General features: G+C 43.3%; 1 protein-coding gene across 4 annotated transcripts in view; it reads left to right on the top strand.

Moving 5' to 3' along the window:
* Positions 1–24,409, top strand: part of LOC143861896 (biotin carboxyl carrier protein of acetyl-CoA carboxylase 1, chloroplastic-like) — a 28,693-nt gene extending 4,284 nt beyond the window's left edge. The window contains exons 2-8 of one of the 4 annotated variants that reach the window (XR_013240063.1): positions 7,999–8,052; positions 8,150–8,265; positions 8,351–8,678; positions 8,781–8,852; positions 14,152–14,244; positions 23,835–23,900; positions 24,089–24,409. Coding sequence is in view for 3 of the 4 variants with exons in the window: in XM_077372858.1 (XP_077228973.1) it covers positions 7,999–8,052; positions 8,150–8,265; positions 8,351–8,678; positions 8,781–8,852; positions 14,032–14,124 (663 nt within the window). In the remaining variant the exon portion in view is untranslated. Of the gene's footprint in view, positions 1–7,998; positions 8,053–8,149; positions 8,266–8,350; positions 8,679–8,780; positions 8,853–14,031; positions 14,245–23,834; positions 23,901–24,088 lie in introns of those variants that run through there. The other 3 variants (XM_077372859.1, XM_077372860.1, XM_077372858.1) reach the window with 3 other exon arrangements.
* Positions 24,410–26,334: the final 1,925 nt, after the last annotated feature.

Raw genomic sequence — 26,334 nt, 5'->3', positions numbered from 1 at the left:
GGTATTATGACTGCCTCCAAGAACTCCAGGCGTGCAATCCGAACTTAGTGATGGTCAATCTGTCTCTACCTTCCAGACCGACAATTGTTGACGAGGAGCCAGAGGCCCCCGCCAGTACTGCTGCTGATGCTGCCGCTGATGCCGCCGTTGACACCGCCGCCATCCCCGATGCCTCTTAGTATTTCTTTCTTTCTGTAGTGGTCTTTAAGACCTTAGGATCTTTTGTTTGTTTTGTTGTTTTTCTTCTTCTTTTTTTTGACGGCCTTCAAGGCTAACCCTGTAATGGTCCTCGAGGCCCTACATTTTGATGAATGAAATTATATTTGTCCATATCTGTTTCTCCTGTCTCTGATAAGCTTTAGTTGAATGACTTGCCCGGCTTGCCCCTAGTTTTAATAACCTGGGGTTGTAGACGTTTGATAGCATCCGAGTTTTATAAACTGGGTTTCCAGAGAGTACCCAAGTTTTGTGAACTGGGTTTCCAGAGAGTACCCAATTTTTGTGAACTGGGTTTCCATTGAGTACCCAAGTTTTGTGAACTGGGTTTCCAGAGAGTACCCAAGTTTTGTGAACTGGGTTTCCAGTGAGTACCCAAGTTTTGTGAACTGGGTTTCCATTGAGTACCCAAGTTTTGTGAACTGGGTTTCCAGAGAGTACCCAAGTTTTGTGAACTGGGTTTCCAGTGAGTACCCAAGTTTTGTGAACTGAGTTTCCAGAGAGTACCCAAGTTTTGTGAACTGGGTTTCCATTGAGTACCCAAGTTTTGTGAACTGGGTTTCCAGAGAGTACCCAAGTTTTGTGAACTGTGTTTCCAGAGAGTACCCAAGTTTTGTGAACTGGGTTTCCAGAGAGTACCCAAGTTTTATGAACCGGGTTTCCAGTGAGTACCCAAGTTTTGTGAACTGGGTTTCCAGTTCTAAGAGGAAAATTTGAATCTGCAAAAAGAATTACTTATTCATATTATTATAAACATAATTTACAAAATCACCTGTCAAGCCGGGCGGTGTGTCTACTGATAATATCTTCTAAGGTTTTTGGAGTTCCATGCGTGGAGTAACAAGTGCTCCTCCAGCGTCTCTAGCTTGTAGCTCCCGGGGCGGATGATTTCTTTTACTCGATATGGCCCCTCCCAAGTCGGGAGAGTTTCCCGACTTTAGTTGGTTGAGATACTGCTGCCCTCCTCAGGACTAAATCTCCTGTCCGAAATTCCCTGGGGCGTATCTTGGAGTCATGATAGTTGGATACTTTCTGTTTGTAGGTGGCGACTCGGATTCGAGATTCTTCCCGGATCTCCTCTAATAGGTCGAGATTGGCGCGGAGCCCGTCACTGTTAAGTTGCTCGTTGAAGCTGGTGATTCTAGGAGACGGAGTGCCTATATTGACCAGGATCACAGCCTCTGTTCCAAAGGAGAGGTTGAATGGCGATTCACCAGTTGGCGTGCGGGGAGTAGTGCGGTATGCCCATAGAACGTGATAAAGCTCGTCGGCCCAGCGGCCCGCTTTGTCGTCCAGTCTTTTCTTTATCCCCTGAAGCAGGATTCTATTAGTAACTTCCGTTTGCCCATTGGTCTGGGGGTGAGCTACGGAAGTGAACCTCTGTTCGATCTTTAGGTCAGAGCAGAACTTCCGGAAGTTACGGCAGTCGAACTGTTTGCCGTTGTCCGTTATCAAGGCACGGGGAATCCCAAATCGGCAGACTACTGATTTCCAGAAGAAGTTCTGCACATTTTGCTTTGTGATTTGGGCTAGAGGTTCTGCCTCCACCCACTTAGTGAAATAGTCGATCGCCACTACCACGAACATGCGCTTTCCAGAGGCCGGTGGGAAAGGGCCTAAGATGTCCATCCCCCATACTGCGAAGGGGAGTGGACTAATAATTGGAGCCATTGCTACGGCGGGCTGGTGGATGGTGGGAGAGAACTTCTGACACCTCTCACACCTTTTAACCAGACTCAGTGCATCCTGCCTTATGGTAGGCCAATACAGTACTCTGAGCAGCACTTTTATCGCCAGGGCTTTGCCCCCCAGATGTTCTCCGCAAATTCCTTCGTGCGTCTCCTGGAGTGTATATGCTGTATCGCCCGGCCTAAGGCACTTCAGATATGGGAGAGTATAGGATCTCTTATACAAGATGTCACTGCTGAGGGAGAATCGGGCAGCTCTCTGTGTCACCTTGCAGGCTTCCTTTTTATCCTCGGGGAGTTTGCCGTCGCGCAGATAACTGATGATCTCGTCCATCCAGCACGGCTCATTCTCTACCTGCATTGTTTCCGCGGCTTTACATTCGATGCTGGATCTTGGTAGGAACTCCATGCGTATGCTCCCAAGGGTGGTATATCCGGAGGCAGCCAGTTTTGACAGCACATCTGCCTTGTTATTTTCTGTTCTGTGTACCCTGATAACCTCAAAACTTTCGAACTTGCTGGCGAGTTGGCGGACCTTGGCGACATACTTGATCATACGCTTGTCTCGAGCTTCGTAGACCCCCTGAATCTGGTTTGCGACCAGCTGAGAGTCACAGTATGCTTTTAATTCCCCGGCGCCGGTTTGGATTGCAAGGCTCATCCCTGCTAGGAGAGCTTCATATTCTGCCTTGTTATTTGATGCGCGGAATCCAAACCTTAAGGCATAATCCGCAGTGAAGTCATCAGGTCCGGTGAGGACGAGGCCAACTCCACAACCACTTTTGTTTGAAGATCCATCGACATGTACTTCCCAAATTAGTGCGCTGGTCGCGGAGCCCTGCTCGGATGGCAGATGGATGGTTTCTGTCTCAGTTCCCTCTGCTATACATTCTTCAAGGGCCGATTCCTCTGCAACTGGGAGCTGCACAGCTTCAGAATCAACGAACTGTTGGGGGATGGTGCACTCAGCCACGAAGTCTGCCAGTACTTGAGCTTTGATGGCTGGCCTAGGCACGTACTGAATATCGAACTCGCTTAGCTCCACGGCCCATTTCACAAGTCGCCCGGAGATATCTGGTCGATGAAGTACTTGCCGGAGTGGCTGATCAGTTGGGACTTTTATGGTGTGGGCTTGAAAGTAAGGCCTCAGCTTCCTGGCCGCCATTACCAGCGCGTAAGCCAATTTCTCGACCCGCTGGTACCTTATTTCTGCGTCGTGAAGAACCTTGCTAACATAATAGATAGGCTTTTGCTGTCGATGTTCTTCGCGGACGAGGACAGCTGCCAGAGCCGTGGAGCTAATGGAGAGATACAGAAATAGCTCCTCGCCCGGCTCCGGCTTTGTCAGTAGTGGTGGGGAGGACAGGTACTTCTTCAACTCCTCAAATGCAGTTTGGCATTCCTCCGTCCAGGGCGCAGTCTTGAGTCCTTTGACCGCACTAAAGAAAGGCAGGCACCTCTCTGCAGACTTGGAGATGAAGCGCCCCAGCGCGGCTATCATTCCCGTGAGCCGCTGGACTTCTCTGATAGTTTTTGGAGCAGTGAGCTCCATCACAGCTTTGATCTTCTCTGGATTTGCTTCTATCCCTCGTTGGCTTACCATGAACCCTAAGAATTTTCCTGAGCTGACTCCGAAAGTGCACTTGGTGGGGTTAAGCTTCATGCTGTGCTTTTTCAGGACCTGAAATGTTTCTTTGAGATCAGATACATGATCCTGCGCACTACGACTCTTGACCAGCATATCGTCCACATAAACTTCCATATTGCGGCCGATCTGGTGTTGAAAGAGCCGGTTTACTAGCCTTTGATAAGTAGCTCCGGCGTTTTTGAGGCCAAAAGGCATAACACGATAGCAATAAGTCCCTTGATCTGTGACGAAGGAGGTCTTTGGTATGTCTGATTCGTACATCCTGATCTGGTTGTATCCGGAGAAGGCGTCCATGAAGCTCAACAATTCGTGACCTGCAGTGGCGTCGATAAGTTGATCGATCTTTGGGAGCGGATAGCTGTCCTTAGGACAGGCCTTATTTAGATCGGTGAAGTCGACGCAGGTCCTCCATTTTCCGTTTTGTCTTCTTGACGAGGACTACATTTGCCAGCCAGTCCGGATATCGAATCTCGCGAATGAAGTCAGCCTTCAGAAGCCTCTCCACTTCTTCTTTTATTGCCTGTCGTCTTTCAAAAGCGAAATGCCTTCTCTTCTGCTTGACCGGTCTACAGGTTGAATCAACACCAAGTCTGTGCGTGCTGATCTCTGGGTCAATGCCGGGCATATCAGCAGGAACCCATGCAAAGACATCTGCATTGTCTTTGAGAAACCCGGTGAGCTGGTGCTGAATGCTGCTACTGAGAGAGGAACCGATCAGAGCGACTTTTTCACTATCTCCTGGGCACAGCGGAATGGAGATGAGGTCTTCAGTGGGTTGAGTCCCCCTGAGTTCGTCCCTTACATCGAGTAGTTCGATTGGTAGTGATTCCACTGCATTTTTGCCTTTGAGTGCCATCGCATAGCACTCCCTGGACTGAGGTTGATCTCCTCGAACTTCCCCCACGCCATTGGGCGTTATAAACTTCATCTTTTGGTGGTAGGCCGAAGCCACTGCACGAATTAGGTTCTGGCCAGGACGTCCTAGGATAGCATTATAGACTGAAGTGGCCCTTACTACCAGAAAATTGACCATGGCGAACGCCTGACAGCGTGGGTCTCCAACGAGGACTAGGAGCTCGATCTGCCCCTCTACTTTCACAACCTCTCCGGAGAAGCCGAACAGGTCTGGGCTTGCAGGCTTCAGGCGGTCGTCACCTATCATCATCTTCTGAAAGGCGTGATAGTATAAGATATCCGCTGAACTCCCATTGTCTACGAGGATTTTCTTCACTTCCCAGTTGGGACGAGCATGGTTATCACCAGTGCGTCGTCGTGAGGCAGTATGAGGTTGTTCAAATCTGCATCTGAGAAGGAGATCTCATTCTCTGTTCTTGTCTTCTTACTGGTCGTGTGCACGACGTTGATCCGTTGTGCATACGCTTTGCGGGCAGCGGAGGACGTGCCCCCAGCGGCCGGTCCACCCATGATTGTGCCAATGACCCCCCTTGGCTGAGATCGAGGTGCCTCCTGCTGCGTACTGGGTGGCTGAGGAGTTTTGTTGCGAGCAGGGGGCGGCTGTGATCTTCGAGGACTGCGGCCTCGGGGGCTCTTCTCTCTTCGTTCTTGCTTGCGGCCGTCAGTTCGAATATACTTTTTCAAATAACCGCGGCCGATCAGCTGCTCTATTTTCTCTTTGAGCTGCCAACACTCATCCGTGTCGTGACCGTGGTCCTTATGGAACCGACAATATTTCGATGGATCTCTCCTGTTTCCTTTGGAGATCATTCTAGTAGGCCACTTTACGAATTCTTCTTCGCTGATCGCAGCCAATATATGTTTTCTGGAGGTGTTGAGAGGTGTGAAGTTCCCTTCTCTTCTTTGCGGAGGTGGAGACTTCTCTCTTCTGGGAGGTTTATTCTCCCTGCGCTGCTTGGGGGGATTTTTCTCTTCAGAGGTTATCCTCCGATTTGAATTAAGGGCTGCCAGTGTTTCCTCCACCGTTATGTACTCCTCTGCCCCGGCCATGAGATCCGCCAGTGAGTGCGGATTTTGTCGCGCTACAGCCCGACGGAAGTCGTTAGACCTGGCGCCCGCAAGGAGCGCATTCATAGCTGCTGAGGGATCTAAATTGGGCACCTGAAGTGCCTCCCTGTTGAAGCGGCGGACGAACACTTTCAGAGGCTCATTGTCGTCCTGCCGCAAAGCCATCAGGGATGCTGTCGTTTTCCTCGGCCTGCGGCTACTCATGAAGTGGCGTACCAGATCCTCTCCGAAATCATCGAAATTGCTGATGGAGTTCGGTTTGATCCTGGAGTACCAGTCTCTCGCCGCGCCAGTTAGTGTTGTTGGAAACGCTCTACAAATGAAGCCGTCGGATGCGCCGTGGAGGAGCATCATTGTTCTGAATGTCTCCAAATGGTCCACGGGGTCGGTGGTCCCATCGTACTGCGGGACAGTGGGCATTTTAAACCCCCTGGGTGCTGGGGCACCCAGAACATCATCAGTGAACGGCGTTCTGCTTGAGAACGCCCTAGAGGCGGGCCGGCTCTGATCTTTCGCCAATTCCTCTATCCGGTGATCCATTTCCTCCATTCTCTGGAGCGGATCCGTTCTATGTTCCGCGGACCTGATTCTCCCCATAGATCGGCTCGCCGCGAAGCCGGACTGGCTCTCCGGACTCCTTCGACGAGACCGGGACTTCGCTGGTGGAGCACAGTCTTCATGAGCTCGGGGCCTTGGTGCGGAGCGGGACCGTGACCTTTGACGGCGGTAAGGTTCTGCTTGAGCATGCCTCGCTAGGGGGTGATGGACTTGTCTGGTGGAGTGGTGAGTTCGATCCTCACCATGACGCGATGACTCTCCCCTATGGAATTCTGGCCTTCCTTGGACAGATCGCGGAGCCTCTGGGGGAGGTTGTGAAGGCGTCTGAAGCAGTTGCTGGTACTGCCCAACGAGAGCTGTCATCTGTTGAAATAGAGCTTGAACTTGCTCCGGAGTGGGCAGGGGATTCAGGTGCTCTGAGCTAGCAGGGCTCTGCTCAGCTGTTGCAGAGGCCGCTACTACCAGTGAGGCGATTCGCTCACTTCGGGTCCTGCGAGGCAGCACGGCTTGATCAGTCCGTGCAGCTGGTACACGCGCATTCTTGCGCCCTGCCATTTTTTGTGAGATGTTTGAGAACGGCTTTTAGTTCTGTGGTCCCACGGATGGCGCCAATCTGTTAGACCGAAAATCGGTAACAGGTACGACAATGACGTAAGAACTGAGCTGGATGACCAGAGGAGCTGAGTCCTGAGGGACCGGAGTGAAGGGGAGCGAAGTGGCTTAGTCCTGATGAGGGCTGAGTCCTGCACAAGGCAAGCGAGGTCAGAAGACCAACCCAGGTTTTACTCCGGACAGGCCCTTCGACACTCAAGTCAGTATGAGCAGGAGTGCAGAGCTAGTCTTAAGAGTTTTGGGTGGAGAGGGTTTTTCGCATTACCCGTTGGTTTGAGCTTTGAACCCCTATTTATAGGGGAAAACCTGGTGAGGTGTCCAGGACAGGTGTCCTGGACAGGTGGCGGCCTGTGAGAGGTTGGAGTTCACCTACTCCAGGACAGGTGGCGGCCTGTGAGAGGCTGGAGCTCACCTACTCTGGGACAGGTGGCGGCCTGTGAGAGGCTGGAGTTCACCTACTCCAGGACAGGTGGTGGCCTGTGAGAGGCTGGAGTTCACCTACTCCAGGACAGGTGGCGGCCTGTGAGAGGCTGGAATTTTTACACCCCATCAATCAGTATGTTCTGTTGAAGTGATTAAACTTTCACTATATAGTATAGATTAAAAATTTCACTATAGTAAAACCAATGGCTCTTTGGCCATTTCATTTTTCAAAAGAAAAAAAAAACAAATCTATATTTTTAACCTTTTATAGGTAAAAGAAAGACCAACAACAGATTGCCAGTTTTTGTCACAGGTTTGGAGGAGTGATGCTTCTTTTCTTGTTCAGTGTGTGCGTGTGTTTTGAAGTATAAATGATTAAATTACACTGACTCTAACAACTTAAGCCTTTGAAGTAATTGATTATTTCACATGCTATCAGAGCTATTGCCTCACGGTAGGTCCTCGCTTCAAAACCCAACAACCCAAAAGTGGCAATCTGTGTACGGACAACCCAAAAGTGGGGCCATGTGTACGGACAATCCATGTGTACGGACAACCCAAAAGTGGGGCCACATGTGCCATGTGTACGACCAATCCAAAAAAAAGAGGGGTCGCATGTGAGGGTGAGTGTTGAAGTAGAAATGATTAAATAACACCAACTCTAACAGCTTAAGCTTTTGGAGTAATTGGCAGTGTGTGTGGGGGGTCGGGGTACCAATCTGTGGGTTATTTTCAGGAGGGTTTCCTTTTTTGTTGTTGAAATTTGCCCATTGCGTCGACATTCTGACATAAAATTTGGAACAATTTTCTTCGTTGATTGCATGAATTCTTTATATTCCATGCAATACTAAAATTATATCCACATTTTAGGGTTCGCGGACTAATTGGAATCGTTCCGTTGTTACAAAAGCCAAGTTGAATGAGGTAAGGTTCTGTAAAAGGTATTTTCAAACACCTTGTTTATGTTTCGAATTTCCGTTATTCTCGGGACTTGTTTCTGGGGCCATCTGTTATGTTGAAGGACGCTGTTGATGGATCTTCAAATTCTGTGCCAACTTCTCCCACCAAGTCGGAAGTAGCATCAGCCTCAGAGGAAACAATATCTGAATTTATGACTCAAGTTGCAAGCCTTGTCAAGTGAGTCCCTTTGGCCTTCGCTATTGCTAGTCCAGCATTTATAGCTCTAAAAATGTGTTACTGATTTTTTTTTTTTTGGGTACAGGTTCGTCGATTCTAGAGATATCGTTGAGCTGCAATTGAAGCAACTTGACTGTGAACTAATTATCCGTAAAAAGGAGGCCTTGCCTCAGGCACAAGCTCCCGTCGTTATGATGCATTCACCCTCCCCACAAGTAGCTATGCCATCACAGTATGCACCTGCTCAAACGGTTGCTGCCCCAACACCTGCGGGCCCAGTTCCTTCTTTGTCCCCATCTCCTACCCCTCCACCTGCTTCCAAGCCGGCTAAGTCATCCCTTCCGCCTCTTAAATGCCCCATGGCAGGAACGTTCTATCGAAGTCCAGGACCTGGTGAACCCCCATTTGTGAAGGTGATTTTTCTACAAGTGTTATGAATTGGGATCTCATTAGGCTATGGCTGTTTGAGATTTCGAGTCTTCTCTTTGTGCTTGGCTTACACCATATTTCCGTAGGTTGGAGATCAAGTTAAGAAAGGACAGGTCCTCTGCATTATTGAAGCCATGAAGCTGATGAATGAAATTGAGGTATGATGGTATCCTTTTTTGCTGTATGTTAGAAGTTTGTGCTTGTGATATTGAAATTGTTAATCACCACGTCTTTATGGAGGTTTTGTTCCTCATTCTAGGTGAGGGAGGGTAATCTTCCCGACAAGGAATAAACTTTTTGGGTATAGTTAAGTACACATATGATTGATGCACTTCCTTCAAATCTAGGAAAATGAGCAGTGACCACAAACTTGCCGTCTGACATGTTCTGTGTTCAACCAGTCAATGGGAATTCATTAAAAATATTGAGGATTTCTTAAAAGTTAAAACACACAAAGTAGAAAAGTATAATGGACAAGGCCTTCATATCATACAGGATGAAGGACAAAATGCACAAGTATTCTTTGAAAAACAAAGAACAGTAGGATTGTAAGAGAGTCGAGAGCAGAATGAGTGCGCTGTATAAAATCTTAAGAGGATAGATTTGGGTATAGATGGCCTTAAGAAAGGGACTTGTGGTGAAGAGGATAGGTCTAGGGCAGAGCACAATCGCATCAAGAGAGATTTGGAGTTAAAAGAGAGAAGAATAGAAAGGAAGCGAAAGTAGATAAAGAAGATGGATATAGCGTCTTAGGTCAAAGAGAGTTTTTTATGTGAAGTTTTACTTGATTTGTTAGTACTCTTGGTACATGAGTGGGTTTGTAGCTGCGTCACTGGTTCTAAAATGCGCCCAATATGTTAACATAGACTAAATATTTTGCATTTGGATTTTAGGGTTCTGTAATCTGGGTCAATAATATGCTGTGCTCCATATCACATTAATTTTGTAATTGTTGGTTATCCATCTTTGTTTTGAGTTATTCTTATTTCTTATACGAGTGTAATATTCTAGTGGCACCATATGGTGTTATGAGCAATATAGCATCATGAGAGTACATGGTATATGGATAAAAGACATGGTTTGTATTTACTTTATCTTTGTTTCACACTTAAAGTAGCCAGATCTTTCCCCACCAAAAAAATGTAGAAAAGAGTAGCAAAATCTTTAAAAGATTAATCATGCATTGAAAACATTAGTTGTTTATAAATGAAAAGAACCCAATCTGAAGCCTTCAATTAGATCCCTAGATCGGGTCTTGTCTATCATCCTACTAATTGGCTCCCACAAGATGGTAAAAAAAGGGACTAAGGACTTCCTAATACAATCCCTTGGAAGACTGGAAGGAACTTCTAGTTGAGTTGTTCACCAAAACTAAACACGACATTGAAGAAACAAATCTCCTCGTCCAATTGTTCCTTCTTTTTCTAAAGCCCATCATTCCTATTAGATAATCCAAGAAGCTTTACTCCACCCTATCATATGTTCTCTAAACAATCGATGGAAGCATATGAGAATGAGTCTTTTCATTTAATAGCTCAGAAGTCTAAAATGGTGAGAATGATAAAAAAAAACACAACCGAAAAACAAGGTAGGGCATCAAATGAAGGAGTATTTGGAAGAGGGATAGGGTGATGATAATTTTAATTCACGATGGATGGAGGGATATGATTAATCCAAAAATATACATTTAACATTACATCTCTCCATTTAATTCTAGGGACATCGATATTAAACAATAATACTAGAAACCTCATGAAAATGATGAATTTTAGTTACAATAATTGTGTTCTATTGGAAAGTATGCACACCAAAAGTTTGATCCAAAATTCCTAATCGTCTAATGTCATTCTGAATTATTGCGACATATACTCCCTAGGATTGTCAGATCGCAATTCATATTTTTGTGAAATTTTCTTTATGAAATGCTTGGAAAATAAACAATATTTCAGATCTTTCTTCCATTGAATATAACAGTGTCATATAAAGGCACTAATATTCTTTTATAATCACTAGGATGAAAGCAAACTTTGCGATGCTTGACTAATTCGCAAGTTTCAGTCTTCTATCATCTCTGGGCTTCACAATTGAACTACTCAAGCGATAGTATGTTAACATACATGCCACGCAAACATCTTATAGGACACACGGAAAACACCTCTGATATTTTAGTTTAGAACTTTGGGGAAGAGGAAGAGAAGAGTTTGGATCATTTGAGAGAAGCAGATGCCGGAGGAACGTTCGAGGGACTGGCTTTGTCCCCTTTGTAACTGCTGTAACTTCAAATGGAAGCAGATGCCGTCGATGCCAGCACAAAAAGAAGAAATTGCTCTCTCCATCCGCTTCCCTACATGATAAAATCAGGTCAAATACATGATAAAATCAGGTCAAATCCACTCTTGAGGGGGGTAAATCGCAAATGGGAACTAAGAATGGAGTTGGTAGACGGCGGGAAGACTGGTTTTGCCCTTCATGTGATTATGTTAATTTTAAGTGGCGGGATGAATGCTATTGGTGTTGGCAGCTTAGAAAACCCCCAAATATGGCGACCGTTGTTAGTCCACCAACCTCACTCAAGGCGGATAGCGAGGGCGGGAGGTGGCCTGATAGTGGTGATGTCCTATACTCCTATCACATGTGGATGCGGGGGAGAGGGGGGCTACACTGCCCCTGCACATTGGCTAAGGATTCCTCTTTATGTTTGAATCGGAGAAGTGGGCCCGTAAGATCCTAACCAGGGGCCCCGAGGCTCTGGGAGATCATCTCTTGTCTCTCTCAGTGTGGCATAGGGATTATATCCAGGGTGAGGAAGCTCTCTGGGTCAATTTTTATGGTATCCCTTTACATGCTTGAGCCACTTCAACGGTGGAGGCCTTAGGGAGTCTGTTCGGTACGGTTTTGGAGACAAAAATGGAAGGTAATCACCAACACTGTATGAATTTCGTATCGGCCAAAATCCTAACCCCTTGTTGGCGTCTATTAGGGTCTCTTGTTAATATCCGGGTTTTTGATCATTATTACCCTGCTGGAATTGAAATACAAGAGGAACTTGTGGAATGCTCAGTTAGTCTCGAGCCCCCAGGTCATAAGGGGTGGCCGGTTGCATTGAATTATCCTTCAAAGGATTCCGCTGCTTTGGGCAGGCCGACGGTGCCGCTGGTTGACGGCATTCCGGTGCAGCAGGATAAGCTCCCCGGCGAACCGTTGGGCCCCTTGTCAAATTTAAGTCCTGATTCTGTCCACCAATCAAACAATGGCGTGCTGCCTAGGTGGGTGGGAATCTGGGAAAAAAGTTCTTAGTCAGAAATACCTTTCACCTACTGGCTCTAACATTAAGAAATTTGACCTCCTTGCCCTTAAGAGAAAATTGAGAAAAAAATGGACGGTTGGTTCTAAGAATAGGATATCTCATAAACCCTTCCCCCCTCCGTCCAGGGTTGTTTGTGCCCTTGGATAAATATCTGTTGGCCCTCACCTAGCTGTCCTGGGGTGGGGGGGCCCTACCCCAATTTTTGCTAGGATTGGGTTTAAAGAAGTTTTTAGTATTTTGTAGAAGTTTCTTTGGTATCATCGACTTTTGGATGGTTGTGGGGTGTGCTATGGAATACCTATGTTAGTATTTCTCACCTCGCTTTTGCGCGTGGCGCATTTAGAGCACTCTTACCTAGTGTAAGTGAGGATTACCTTTAGAAAGAAGCCTTCTTACTCGCTAGTGGGAAAGGGGTTTAATCCCTGGGGTTTAGAGAATCCAGGTGAGACGTTTGGGATCCTCTGGTCTCTTGGGCGATTCATTTTCAACTTTGAGTAGGCAGAAATGGACAACCAAAATTCTCCGCAACAGGAATCTCACTCATGCCCTGGGGTCCAAGCAAGAAGCTATTCATGGAGATTTTGGTTTTGGAAAGAATCCTTCACAGGATGAGAATGATGACTTATGACGAAGAGAGGGTGTCCATTAACGATCCCACCCATAAAGAGCTCTCAGGGGATCTGCTTAGGAAATATTGGAAAATTTTTAAGCAAGACGCTAAAGATTGCCTTTTCACGTTCTATAGTCTTTGCGGCTTTGCTTCAGTGGAAGAGACCCACTCGCCTTTGTATAAACACCCTTTTTTCAAGTTACTCATGAGTGAGGAAAGCGCTGCGAGGAAACTGATTTGTGAGCTCACCTGGGAGTTGGCTATTAGATACATGGAAGAAAGAATCTCTATCCGAAAAAGCCCTGGTTTTTTGGAGGGGAACCTGGAGGACTCCCTCACAGGTTTGCCGGTTTTCCACCTCCAACACACTCTGGAGGAGCTGGAGAAATGCGCTTTTTAGATGTGCAACTCCGTGTTGGGGCAGTCCTGGGATTCGGTGGCAGCTAGACGACTTCTGTGGATTTAAGGAGGGAAGAAAGAGATATGCTATTGTATCTTGTTTTGCTTTAACGTTTTCCTCTACTTGGTCTTGGGTATACCCGGTCCATCCTCCATTTGATATTTTGTAATACAGGACGGGACTCTTGGTCCCCAGTGTTATTCTAATATCAATGAAATATGTCACTTTTCAAAACAAATCTTATAGGACACACGAATCGGACAAATCTAGACTTGCATGCAGATGAGAAGCAACATGAACAATATATAGGCTACATGAACAAGGCAAAGGCTTTGCGAACAAGGCAGCAACACCTGCCTTTCATGTATAAGGGAAGCACATAGTCATCTTAGTCTCACCTTTGCCACCGCTTCCCTTGATTTATCACCGAAAGAGAAATACGTTCAATAGCACACAGGCAGGAAAACACAAAGAACCTCATGATTTTTCTGTACACAAGGGGAAAAAATCCCATGATTTCCTTTATGTTATAATATATGAACTCTAACAATAATAATTACTCACACCAAGATTAAGATGACCTAATTGACGATGCCACACAAGAATTAGTACATAACTTGAAGTAAGGTAGAGACTCCACGTCTATGTTCTTGGCCGAGTGTTCTCCCCAAGCACAAATCCGATCGACAATCCCTGTAGTTTCAACTAGGGAGGAGACAGAAAGGTCATTCACTTGGTTAGTTATTATATGTAAGGGTCGTCTGCTGAAATGACATTGAACTGATGATATCAGTTCATTACAATGTGACCTTCCTTCCCCAAATTTGACATCCAACTGCAGAATTTGATTATTCTGGTGCTAAATAACTATGAACTTCAGAATTCAGCGTGCATGGTGCATACGACTCCCTCTTGGTCGAGGTGTAGGAAGAAGTTTACGTGTGGCATTACCCTGTCCATAATTCAGAAGTGTTTATTCAGTGTATAGGTGCTGATTTATTGCCAGAATGAGTCCCACAGGTGGAGAAAAAAGTTATGCTGGAAGTGTTGTTGGTCTCGGCCTCGGGCTTGACTTGTTCGCATCACTGGACTGAGGAATTTTTGGTGTTCTGATCAAAGGTTGATTCCTTTGATATACAGAGGATACCCTCTAGGTGGATTTCTAGAGATCGAAGGTGGCTTCCTTTGAGACCGGTGTGTTTCTCTCTAGGTGGAGTGCTAGAGGCCTAAAAGGTGGAGTCTTTTTGTAACTCTATCCCTTATTCTTTGTAATATTATATTTTTTGTCTTGTTAGTTACAACATGTTTCTCATCCCAGTCTTAATTATCTGTTCTATTTTTTATTCCTTTTATCAATCTTTTTTTTTTTTTTTTTTGAGAAAAGGTGACAATTTATTAATGAAGCCAAAAAAGACAGTCAGTACAAGGGGACAAGATGTCCCCCAAATACATCAGAGACCAAGCATAAGGTCAGGTACCATTACATATCCAGGGAACCTTGAACAGTGACAATGACAGATTCCCGTTCCACCTCATCCCGCGCAAGATTATCCGCCAGGTCGTTTGCCGTTCGGTGCCGGTGTTGTAGTTTAGGACGGATCAGAGAAACCAGTTCCCTGATCTCGTCAATGTTGTCGGCGATATGCCACGGACCACCGGCGTTATTGGAAGCCCATGCAATGGTATTGGAGGAATCACCTTCAACAATCACAGGGTCAGTTTTGTGCTTCGCATACCATTGAAGACGGAACAAAAGAGCCGATACCTCAGCTTCATTCGCGTCACAAATCCCAGCCGGACCGGAAAAGGACATGAGTGTAATCTCCCGGTGATCGCGTAACAATCCACCAATTCTCGCTCTGCCCGGGTTCCCACGAGAGCACCCGTCAAAATTTAATTTCAGCCAATCTTCGGGAGGAGGCTGCCATTGAGGAGCTATGGTTTTCTTATGTTTCCTCTCCCCTACGACCCAATGGCGAAGAATGTCACCCACAGGATAATGAATGCCACTTTTAGCTTTTGCCCATTTTATAATGGCTAATTGAATGTCAAGCGTAACCTTCGTGGGGCACCTTTCTTTGCCCACAAAAATCTGATTATTTCGTTCTGCCCATATGTGCCATACAATGGCATACGGAATTGAAGACCACATGTCTTCGCCTGTACAGCCAACATATGCACCACTCCAGTTCAAGATAAGCTTGCGTATGCTTCGTGGAATAACCCAGGAGTAGCCAAAGGCTTTAAATATTTCCATCCACACCTGGAAGGAGAAGGGGCATAATAGAAACAAATGATTCAGGGATTCAGCTGAGTTCTTGCATAGAACGCATCGATTGGCTAAACTCAATCCTCGCCTCATTAGCCTGTCGATAGTGTTAATACCTCTGTGAAGAAGTCCACGAGAATGCCAAAACACGACGGGGTGCAATTGGTTTCCATACTTTGGTGTATCTGGAACTGATAGTCTGATCATCATTTAGCTTGCGGAAGAAAGACTTGACAGAGAATCCCCCTTGAGAATCCGGAGTCCATACCCAACGATCTTCCTTACTCGCAGAAAGGTATACGGAACATAATTGGCCCAAGAGATTTTCGAGTAGAGCGATCTCCGAGTCTTTTAAATTTCGTCTTAGTCGGATATCCCAAACAATTTGGCTGCTGTCACTGCTCCTATTGGCATAGTCCGCAATGGTTGCTTCCGGGACGGATGCAATCCAATAAAGCTCCGGGAAAGCTTCTGCCAATGTTGAATGCCCAAGCCAAATGTCAGCCCAGAAACGAACCCCATTCCCACATCCGGGTCTAAATCGTACCAAAGACAAAAAGTCCTCTCTAGATAAGGCAACAAATTTCCAAGCGCCAGACCCTTTGCGGTTTGAAGGACCATTACATGTCCAGTCGCCCCAACCCCTTCCATACTTCGACCCAATCACGGAGTGCCATAGAGCCTCTTTCTCAGTTCCGAATCTCCAAAACCATTTCCCTAACAGGGCCTTGTTCCGGAGACCAATATTGCCAATACCCAAGCCACCATTTTTTTTTGAGTTACAAACCTTCTTCCATGCAATAAGATGATGAAAACGTTTACCCTTCTCTTTCCCTTCCCACAGAAAATCCCGTTGCAACTTCTGGATGCGCTTTGAGATACTTGCAGGGGCTTTGAATAGGGACAAGAAATACATGGGCAGGTTTGCGAGAGCGGACTTAATCAGGGTTATACGCCCCCCAAAAGACAGATACTTCTTTTTCCAGGTTGCGAGCTTCCTGCTTCCTTTCAATTCTCTCGATCACAGGATCCCATTGAGCAGCTCTAAGGATTCCATAACCGAGTGGAAGGCCCCGATATTTAATGGGCAGGGAGACAGCCTGACATCCTAGCAGTCTTGCGTAGGACTCCGACACCATCGGACCGATGTTGATGCCAACCAAGGCGCTTTTTAACATATTGATCTTTAACCCCGAGATGATTTCCAGCCACCGAAATAATCTCTTCACATTCATGATCTGAGATGCATTATCTTCAAGGAAGAGTACCGTATCATCCGCAAACTGGAGGTGTGAAATGGTAGATGACAATTGACTGCAGGGTTTTAAACCATTGATAAATCCACACTATTCAGCCTTGGTAATGAGAGAACTTAGGCATTCAGCCACGATAATGAACAAGTATAGAGCTAGGGCATCTCCTTGCCTGAGGCCACGAGAACAGCCAAAATACCCTTCTGGTGAACCGTTAATTAATATCGAAAACATTGCCGTCTTTAGGCATGCCGATATCCATGATCTCCACTTTTTCCCAAAGCCCACACGCAAAAGAATGTAGTCCAATACCCCCCAGTCTACATGATCGTACCCCCCAATCTTTTTCATCTGCTATCAATTCTATCCATTCAATTGATTTTCAAGCCTGTTTTACCTCTCTCTTTTGTTTATGTAATCTAGAGTATTGTTTTATAGCTCTAAGTCTTGTCAAAGGTTTTAGTTCTTGGGTCTGTTTTAAAAAACCCGTTGATTAGAAAATAACATATGTTTTGATCTAACCATGGATTGAAGTTTAATCATCTATTTCATTCTGTATTTTTCTATTCTTATTTCCTAATCTGTGTTTTCTCTTCCTGTTTCTTTATTCTCCCTGTTTTCTTTATCCCTAAATTGTCTAGTAATCTACTTCCGCTTTTCCATCTTTAGTATTCTCAGTTTTATATTGAACTTAATTTTCTTTGTTTGAATGATAGATTACTTTCTTAATTCCAGTTTTCAATCTTTTAACAATTGTACGCACTGTTCGTTCTCAAAACAGTTCCAAAAGTCGATTCTCGTGGTTCTCTTGTTTCCTCCAGTTCTCATATTTTTCTTCTATTGTTTTCCAATTTCCAACAACATACTTCTTTGATTTGTTCATCTGATTAGTACTTGAACTCTTAGATTTTACTTACTACCATCTCTAATAGTCCTTGGTTAGTTCCTCTAAATCTCCCACATCACCAGGTTAACATTGATGTAATAGAGTGTCTAATATGCTTGGAGTCCACAAGAGCATATGCGACTTGTGTTTGTCATCAGTGGATTGTTGAACTGTAGGAAATTGCTCAAAATGCCCTTGAGGCTGTGGAAGTACTCTTGGACCAATGAGTTTTCCTTTTCACAGTTATGTAACTACTTGTATGGTGCTTAAGCCCTTGATTGTTGAGTTTTTGTGTGATTCATAGAGGACTATCAAGATGCTTCTTTTGGAAATCAATATATTCAGAAGGAGAGAGGTACTAGCATGGTGCCTAAAATATTCTTGTCCAGTAGTGATTGGAATGATTTGACCCTTCTCTAAATGAAAGTTGTCATGATATACTTTTATTGGAGAAAGACGTTGGGGGAGAGAGGGATGGGAAAGAAGTAATGGATGGTGAGGGGGAAGAAGATGCCATGTGAAGCAAAAGAGAAGAGAAATGATCTATCAAAGAAAGGGATTTGTTGTATAATCAAGGAGGAGGATGGAGGATAGGTGAAGATGAAGGAAGGAGAAATAATGTGAAAAGAATGGAGGATAGGTGAAGATGAAGGAGAAATAATGTGCAAAGAACAAAGAGTTTGGAGCATTAGGTCCTATGCCCCGAAGAGTGGGTTTTAGGTTGTACAATGCAAAGAATGGGTATTTCGTATATTGTGCCTATATTTTATTTTTCCTTTATCTTCTTTTTTAGAAAATGAAAAATGAAATTAACAGGAGAGTGAAATGCAAAAGAAGGACGAGCCTCGAGAAGGCATCCACCCAAAATTGTAGAGGCAACCCTACCAAATAGTAGTATCGTTGCAAGAAATGCCAATCTTTGTTAACCTATCTGCAAAATCATAGCCTTCCCTATGGATATGTTGAGAGAATGACACTATAAAAGACTTCTACTAAAATTCCATTTCCTCGAGCATCTTAGAAAATCAGCACCATTTTAAAAAAAAACATTACATAAGCAAAACAACCATTTATAATGGTTTAATAACATTGAACATTTAGTGACATGCGATGTCGCTAATAATTCAGTACATATCACATTTCATATGCAATTCATATAACGCTTACTAGTATAGTATACCACTAATGCACTTACGATTTTGGCTTTAGTACATGTTTTGGTTTCTATATTGTTTTGGTGGAGATGGAAACGATTCAAACGGAACCTTTCGGCCTTTGCGTGTCGCTTTTGTTGAAAATTTAAAACATGAATGCAATACAGTCCTCTTGATAGAGCAAGATCTATCACTATTTGTCAACCTGTAAAAGAAGGAATGAATAGAGAAATGACTAGTGAGGTCACCCGACTGCGCCAAAGAGGTAAATGTGTGTGTACATATATGTATAATACTTTTCATTAGAATTTTATAGGTGTGCATAAAGGCATACAAAATGATACTTCATCAATGCATAACAATAAGAAAAACTTGAATATAAAGCATATGTCTAATTATCTACATTAGCATTAATGCTAATGGGGCCACGGTTTGGAGAGACATCTTGAAAGTTTCTCATTGATTTAAGTTGGATGATGGGGTGTGCGGAACAGACCCAATCGTCATACGACACGTGGCACTAGGGCAAACCCCTAAAGCCCTCAATCCCTAAAGGGTATCACGGTCATTGCACTAAGCCGAAGAGGGAATCAGGTATTCACCTCACCCAACCCTGGGCCAACACCTGTCCAAGGGTAAATAAATGTGGGCATAATTTGATCCAATAACAGGACGACACCTGTCCCAAAAAGGTAAACAAACTAACACTCAAAGTCTCACTATAAATAGCCCTCATAAAGACAAGGTAGAGGACTTGAATCCCAAAAAATCACTGCTCATAGCTTTGATCTGCTTAGTTGTACCCATCACTGACTTGAGTGTCGAAGGGCCCGTCCGGAGCCACGACTCCAAGTTGATCTTCTGACCTTGTGTTCCCTTGTGCAGGACATAACCCTTAATCGGTTCAGCAGTCCGGACCCGCCAGATCAGCTCCTTCGTCACTGCCTCATCTATTACCAATTTTGGGCGTAACATTGGGTACTCGTTTCAGAGTGTATTCGGGTGATCGAATTAGATTTTGGCACGAGCCTTGGTGCTCGATCTCTCATTTGAAGGAATTATTTCTGGACTTATTTCTTGTGGCAGAGCCTAAGGATATATTGGTAAGGGATTGCTTTGAAAGAATTGGGGACAATGTATTTTGGAGACCTAGGTTTAGAAGAAATTTCTCTGATAAGGAATTCGAATCTTTGGAAAGGCTTTTCGAGTTGTTAGAAACTTGTTACATCAAACAATTTGAGGCTGATAAAGGGATGGATCTGGGACTTTACTGGGGTTTTTTCTGTTAAATAATTCTACATTCAACTAGTGTCCTCGTCTAGTTTCTCCATTGAAGCAAAAGTGTGGAAGACCCAGGCTCGCCCAAGAGTGTGCCTATTTAGTTGGGCGGTTTGCAGAGGTCGAATTCAGATGATCGACTTCCTACGCAAAAGGGCAACGTGGTTTGATCATTGTTCTTTGTGCATTCAGGATGGGAAATTCATAGATCATATCTTTATGCATTGTAACGTAGCCAGAGTGGTATGGGGCTGCATCTTATCCAGGTTTGTATTTCTTTGGTCTTCCCATCCAAATTTTCCGACCTGGTGCTAGTTTGGGGAGCCCCTTGGAAGAAAAAAGGTAAAGTGATTTGGGACCTTTGCTTACTAGCAACTATTTGGATTCTTTGGAAAAAGATAAATGCAAGAATTTCTGAGGGGGTAGCCAAATCTCCCTATTTCCTTTATATTAAAATAATCGCCTCAGTCGTTGCTTGGGCTCGGGCTCCCTCTGTTCCAATTCGTTTCGGCTTTTGATCTTTGGGAGGGATGGAAGGAGGTGTGCTTAAGTAGGGAAAACTGTTCACAGATTGACCAAATTTGGAATGCTCCTCTGGAAGGCTTGGTCAAATTAAATTTTGATGGCTCTAGTTTGCGTAACCCAGTCCCGCAGGTATTGGTGGAGTATTGAGGGATTCTAGTGGAGGAATCATTTGGGCTTTCTCTGTACCTATAGGATCTTCCAACGCAAGCGAAGTAGAAGTTAGAGCGGCTTATCAAGGAATAAAATACCTAGATCGAGGTTTAATGAACATTATGATTGTAGTGGGAGACTCTTTGAAAGCGATTCGTTGGCTTAGTGATGTGATCCAGGGAGGGTGAAATAGAAGATAGAGGGGAAATTTGGAGAAGAATGGGAAGAGAAGAAGAATAGGTGATGGGAAGGATAGGAGGGATAGGGAGAATCTTTGTTCTCAATTCCTTAATTCATCGTCAAAATCTAAAGAACCCTAATACATGAGGGCCTTATATAGGACATTGGTTTGTCCTAAAATAAAAATCCTAGAACTAAATAACAAGTAAATAAACTCCTAAGAAGTCCTAATGTGCACATATGCCACTTATAGGGCCTACAATCTGCATCACTTAGAGTGCCGGTTATGCATCCTTGGAGATTTGCACGCCTTTTTTATGAGATCCAGGATCGGATAGAATGATCCTCAACCACTTTTAGCCATCGAAGGAGATCGGCAAATAGTGAAGCCGACAGATTAGCGAGGGAAGGGGTTGGAAGATCGGGTCTAGAGATGTTTGAGTTTATGCCCCCTTGACAGACTTTTTTGCTTTTCTTATTGTATTTTCTCTCTCCTTTTGTATTGTTCTCTCTCCTTGTTCTCTTTTTTGGGGTGGACCATCTCGGTCTTCCCTTTATTTATTGACATTTTTACCATTAAAAAAGCATTAATATATTATTGATTTATAATATTAAATATTCTAAACAATGTTTACTGTTTGTTTTAGATATTGTAATAGTCTATTGTTTGCAAATATTGTATAGCTGTTCCTAATAGGGGTGAGATCCCGTTTTTGGATTTTGTGTATCAGGCCTGTGGGATTAAGTTTTATGAACTTGCTTAGGGAAATAACACAAGTTTAGGATTGTTAGGACTAGTTTGTAACATTAAGGGGGAGTTATGACTGGTTAGCATAATAAGAGACTGTTTAGGACTGGTTATAGCTTTTAAGAGACTTTTAGGACTGATTATAGCAGGTTTAGTGGTGGGAAAATTCATGTAAGAGGGACTGGTTATAAGTAATGAGTTTAGGAGGGAGGGAGGGAGGGAGGGAGTTCTAAGGGCTCTGTGGTAAGGACGGTGAGGAGAGGTGGTCGTGAGGTTGACAAATGGGCAAATATATCATTTCCTTTCTAATGTTATGGATCTCTTTGCCAAGTTTTTGTTTTATTTTGATTCTGTTGGCATAATATTGATCATGAACAACCTCTTAGCTGGATCAGTGCGTATATGCTTGGGTTAGATCTCACATGCCCATGTGCAAACACTCTTTCTTCAACAAAACGCTGGTTGATGAGAGGAGACTGCGGAGTATTCACTGGGAGGCTGCAAAGGCGGTGGGGATTCAAAAATTGGAAGAATGGATTGCTTGGAAAAAGATGCGTAGAAACTTGGAATTGGTCCCTGAGAATCCTCCTCCTTTCATTTCAGAAGATGATGGACTTGAATTTGAAATCGAGTCTCTCTTGAAGAGTTTGGGAAAGTGTTCCTCCTGAAGGGGAGTTTCTAGGGGTACTGGATAGGGGTTTTTGTATAAAGTTATGCTTTTGGCAGGTTATCATCAAGGTCTTCAAGAAAGAGATCTATTGCGGTGGGGGAAAGCTCTATTCCATTTTCAAGATTTTCGGGGAAAATCACACAGCTTTTGGTAGAATAATTTTGTTAGGAAGGATCTCTTAGGAAGATCATAAAGATGGGAATTTCAGCTTGAATGTGATGATCCTAAAGGGTATGGAAAGGGGGAACAGTTTTTTTTTAACTTTGTTTTTTCAGGGCCTGGAGCTATCTCCCAGGCCATCATACGATGTAGTTATATGGGGACTCCTGGTCCCTCTAGTATGTAACTTTCATATGAATATAAAGATATCTTCGTCGCTTTTCAAAAAAAAAAAAGATTTGTTTTGTTGGGTATTCCCAACCTTCATATTAAATAGTTATGTCATTATCTTTTTCTTTGGATTTTTGGGGTTGAGGCTATGCGTAATGTACTTGTTTATTCCGTCTTATCATTATCAAGAAAATTGTAGGTCCAGCCCGGGCCGTAGATAAATTTGGGTTAAAAAAGAGCATAGTAAACATTTATCAATGAACAAGACTTGAGAGGTTGGAAAACAGGTTGACTACATGGGAGTGGGCTCAACACCGGACTAAACACACTAATAACGTAATAAATAATACAACATTGAAATTTGTGAAACAAAATATGTCAAAAAATTTGATGTAGTGCACAGGAATCTGCGTGATACTCAGCTGACTGCTATACTGACCGATACTGATAACCCTTGTTTACGTATTCCCCAGCAATGAACAAAATGGTATTAGACTATTGGAGTAATTTACCCAATAGTAAAAAAGATCCCATTGATACCGTTGTTAGCCAAAGAAATTCACTACTGTAGTAATTTTCCCAATAGTAGAAAGGAGCCTGTTCATACCCTTATTTAGGCAACGAGTCCCTGTATTGTTTTCCACTCGATGAATATGTTGGAAGGAGAATCGTCATTTTACATAGAGAATCTCATCTATAATGTCTTTGAATCTCCATGGGGTGAAAACCTCGGGATCTATTGATCTGACAACATTAAGCGAATCGCCATCTACCATTACAGGAACCAAAGAGGAGCTCTAAAACCATCTTAGTGTTCGTTCTCTGACCCCAGGACATGCTTCAGCCTTATTTGACTCCCTAATTTAATGAAGAACTGTATAGGCTATTCTTAGCAAGCCATAGTAATCCATAATCACTCAATGTATGTCCAGAGTTTCTGAGCAAATTTCCATCAAAATTCACCTACAGGCTCTTGAATTTGAGAGGACTTCCATCCTAGAACACATTTCAAGATGTTTGCCCCACAGAAGGCTACCTCATTGGGTTAGAATGGGGTTGGATATTATATGTGACTTACATACACATGATATTTTTATCAGTATGCACAAGTCACTTTGGTCAGATTACTGTTCCATCTCAATAAGACAGTCACATTTCATAGATAATTATTACTTACCATCTGTTGGAAGTTGGAGGTTTTTTTTTTCTTCCCGCAGAGCTAGAAGATAGAAAGTGTGTTAAGATTCTGAATCACTTTCAGTAATGTCAGATTGAGTATGCTTATCTCTGATTGAGGTTGCTATTCTCTTCCTGATTTTGAGATTTTATACACTAAAGATTTGCTTTTACTGAGTCTTCACTATTTTATTTTTGTTGTAGGCTGATCAATCAGGAAAAATAGTCGAGGTCCTTGCGGAACATGGCAAGCCTGTCAGTGTGGACACGGTGAGTTTCAGTAGCTTGAGTGGGTAAAAAATGAATTGTAATCAACTCGAACCCAGCCCTATTTTATGGTGAAAGCTCAACCCGTATTCCCAAAAAATCAACCTGAGTTGCACCCCTAAATATAGGTGACAACTGACCATGTGTGTATGAATTGTACTGCAATTCTGACATTTTCTCTTTCTTTGCAGCCATTGTTTGTGATCGAACCGTAGGGGTCATGCCCAGACTACCTTGTGGAACATAGGCCTGAGAATGAGAATAGAGTGAGAGTCCTTTGCTAAATTAAACTACTCCTACCTATGAATGATTATTAATTTTATTCTTATTTACTCTTTGAATCAATTTTCTTGCGAGGCAATAACAAAACACTCTTCAGAAAGACACTGGGACTTGCAATTGGTTTTTTTTTTTAAAAGTCTTTGTGAAGGCTGAACATCTCTTATGAAGTTTATGTAATAACTTCCTTGTTGCACGCTCTAGTTCAAATATTGTTCCTCTGGTACTGAAGATTTTTGGGGTATGGTTCATCCATGGTGAGATGAATGGTTTGGATTTTCAGACATACACCTATAATTTAGCATGAATTTAGCATGCTTGTACTTTTTGAAGGATAGATACACCCACCAAGAGGCAGCCTTGTACCAAGGACTAGGTTTTCTTGAACAATATAGAATTTTCCTCTTGTGTAGTGCTTTATCTAATTCAAGTCAAAGCATATGCATTTCCATGATAACACTACAAAATTACCTCTGACATCAACAACTGTATAAATAGACAGAGTTTTGGGCCTTCCATGAGTCAATTTTAAGATTTAGGGGGGGGGGGGGGGGGGGGGCGATTTAAGATATATGGGGTTGGATTTATCACTCCCCTTGATTTAATATTAAAATGATTAATTTTAGAACAAAACTCTTTGACACCCCTGAAATTTCTTGTTAACATTTGAAGTATTAATACAATACTTCTCTAATTGGTGTAAACATGTCATAACCATTTATGTGGACCGTTCAGTTGTGGGCCATACCCAAAAGTAAGACCCATTCGACGGTCCTGATTATCTGAGCAACATGTTGCTTTTGGATGGATGGTTAGAAAATTGCTCATTGAAGGACTGGCCCATCAATTAACGGTTTAGATTGATGGACATATGTGCAATGATCAGACTTCTGGTGTTGTATTTTTATTATGAATTATACTGAGCCAAATTTTTCCGAAGATTATCTGTGCGGATATGTATGGGCCACCTGTTAATTGATCCAAACCATTCATCCTAGGATATGAGTCATTACCTTAAATCTCATCCATTGTTTGGTGTGGGACCTATCATCTCAAAACCGCAGATATTGAAGACCACGACTGCCCATATAGTGGGCCCTATCATGAATGGCCGATGATACAAAAAATAGCACCGATCAGGCAATCTGACAATCAAAAGATGCAGAAGTTATGAACGGAATTGTGAGCCGTCCATATCAAACAGACCATTAATTTGATGGTGAGGATCGGCCAATCGGAGTAATTTTCTACCCAATTCATCCATAGTGGGGCCCAACACAAATCAACGGTCCGATTAATCCATGTCTTTTTTTTTAAACTCGCGCAACCAACTAATTTGAACGTTATAGGGAATTGGAATCCGCACTCTCCCCTTTTAATAATGACACTCCCTCCTCACACGGTTTTATATAGATGACCGTTGCACTTTTCGTTCTTACCAGTTTCCTATTTCAACGTGTGAAAAGAGAGCTGAAACCCTAACTTTCATTTGTTTTCATGGAGATTTCTAAAAAACCCAGTTTCAAGAGAATGAGTAGAAGCAATTCCAAGTTTCCAACGAAGAGAATGGAGGGTTTGAAGAAGAAAATGCAAGAGCTGTGTATTCTATGTGGGGTTGATGGATTTCTCGTCTGCATTCACAACTCTGATCCTTGTTCTTCTTCTCCTCTTATGAAGATTGAAACGTGGCCTGAAAATCGAGAAGCTTTACTATCAGGGATCCACAAGTACAAGAGCTTTAAAAGAGTAGAGAGGAAGAAGACAGAAAACCTCACAACCATCTCACTGATGGAGAAGATCAATAAGTTGAAATCTGATTTATACAGGAAGAGACAAGAGAATGAAGATCTGGGGATGATTGTCGAGGGTCTCGGATTGAAAATGATGAAGCCCTAATTAAGTTTAGTATTTTTTTTTGAAAATCTGATGAAGGAGTTTTGCCCTAATTAAGTTTAGTTTTTCTTTGTTTTCCATTCAATATTATTTGTTGTCCATTTAGCTCTTATCAATAAAATTTCTTTTTCTAGTGTCTCTAATTTATTCTAGGTGAAACTTTTTGCATTTAGAATGATGAAAGGAACCCTTATATTAGGTTAGACTGATGAAAGAAACCCTTATTTAAGAGAGATTTTTAGGGTTTTTAGTGTCTTCAGTTTTT

Source organism: Tasmannia lanceolata, unplaced genomic scaffold, assembly GCF_043159265.1.
Source record: "Tasmannia lanceolata isolate RefF3 unplaced genomic scaffold, GAP_Taslan_0.1 ptg000037l, whole genome shotgun sequence".
In the NCBI taxonomy this organism is placed as follows: Eukaryota; Viridiplantae; Streptophyta; class Magnoliopsida; order Canellales; family Winteraceae; genus Tasmannia; species Tasmannia lanceolata.
The sequence above is the reverse complement of the archived record's forward strand: the minus strand, read 5'-3'. Positions and strand labels throughout refer to the sequence as shown.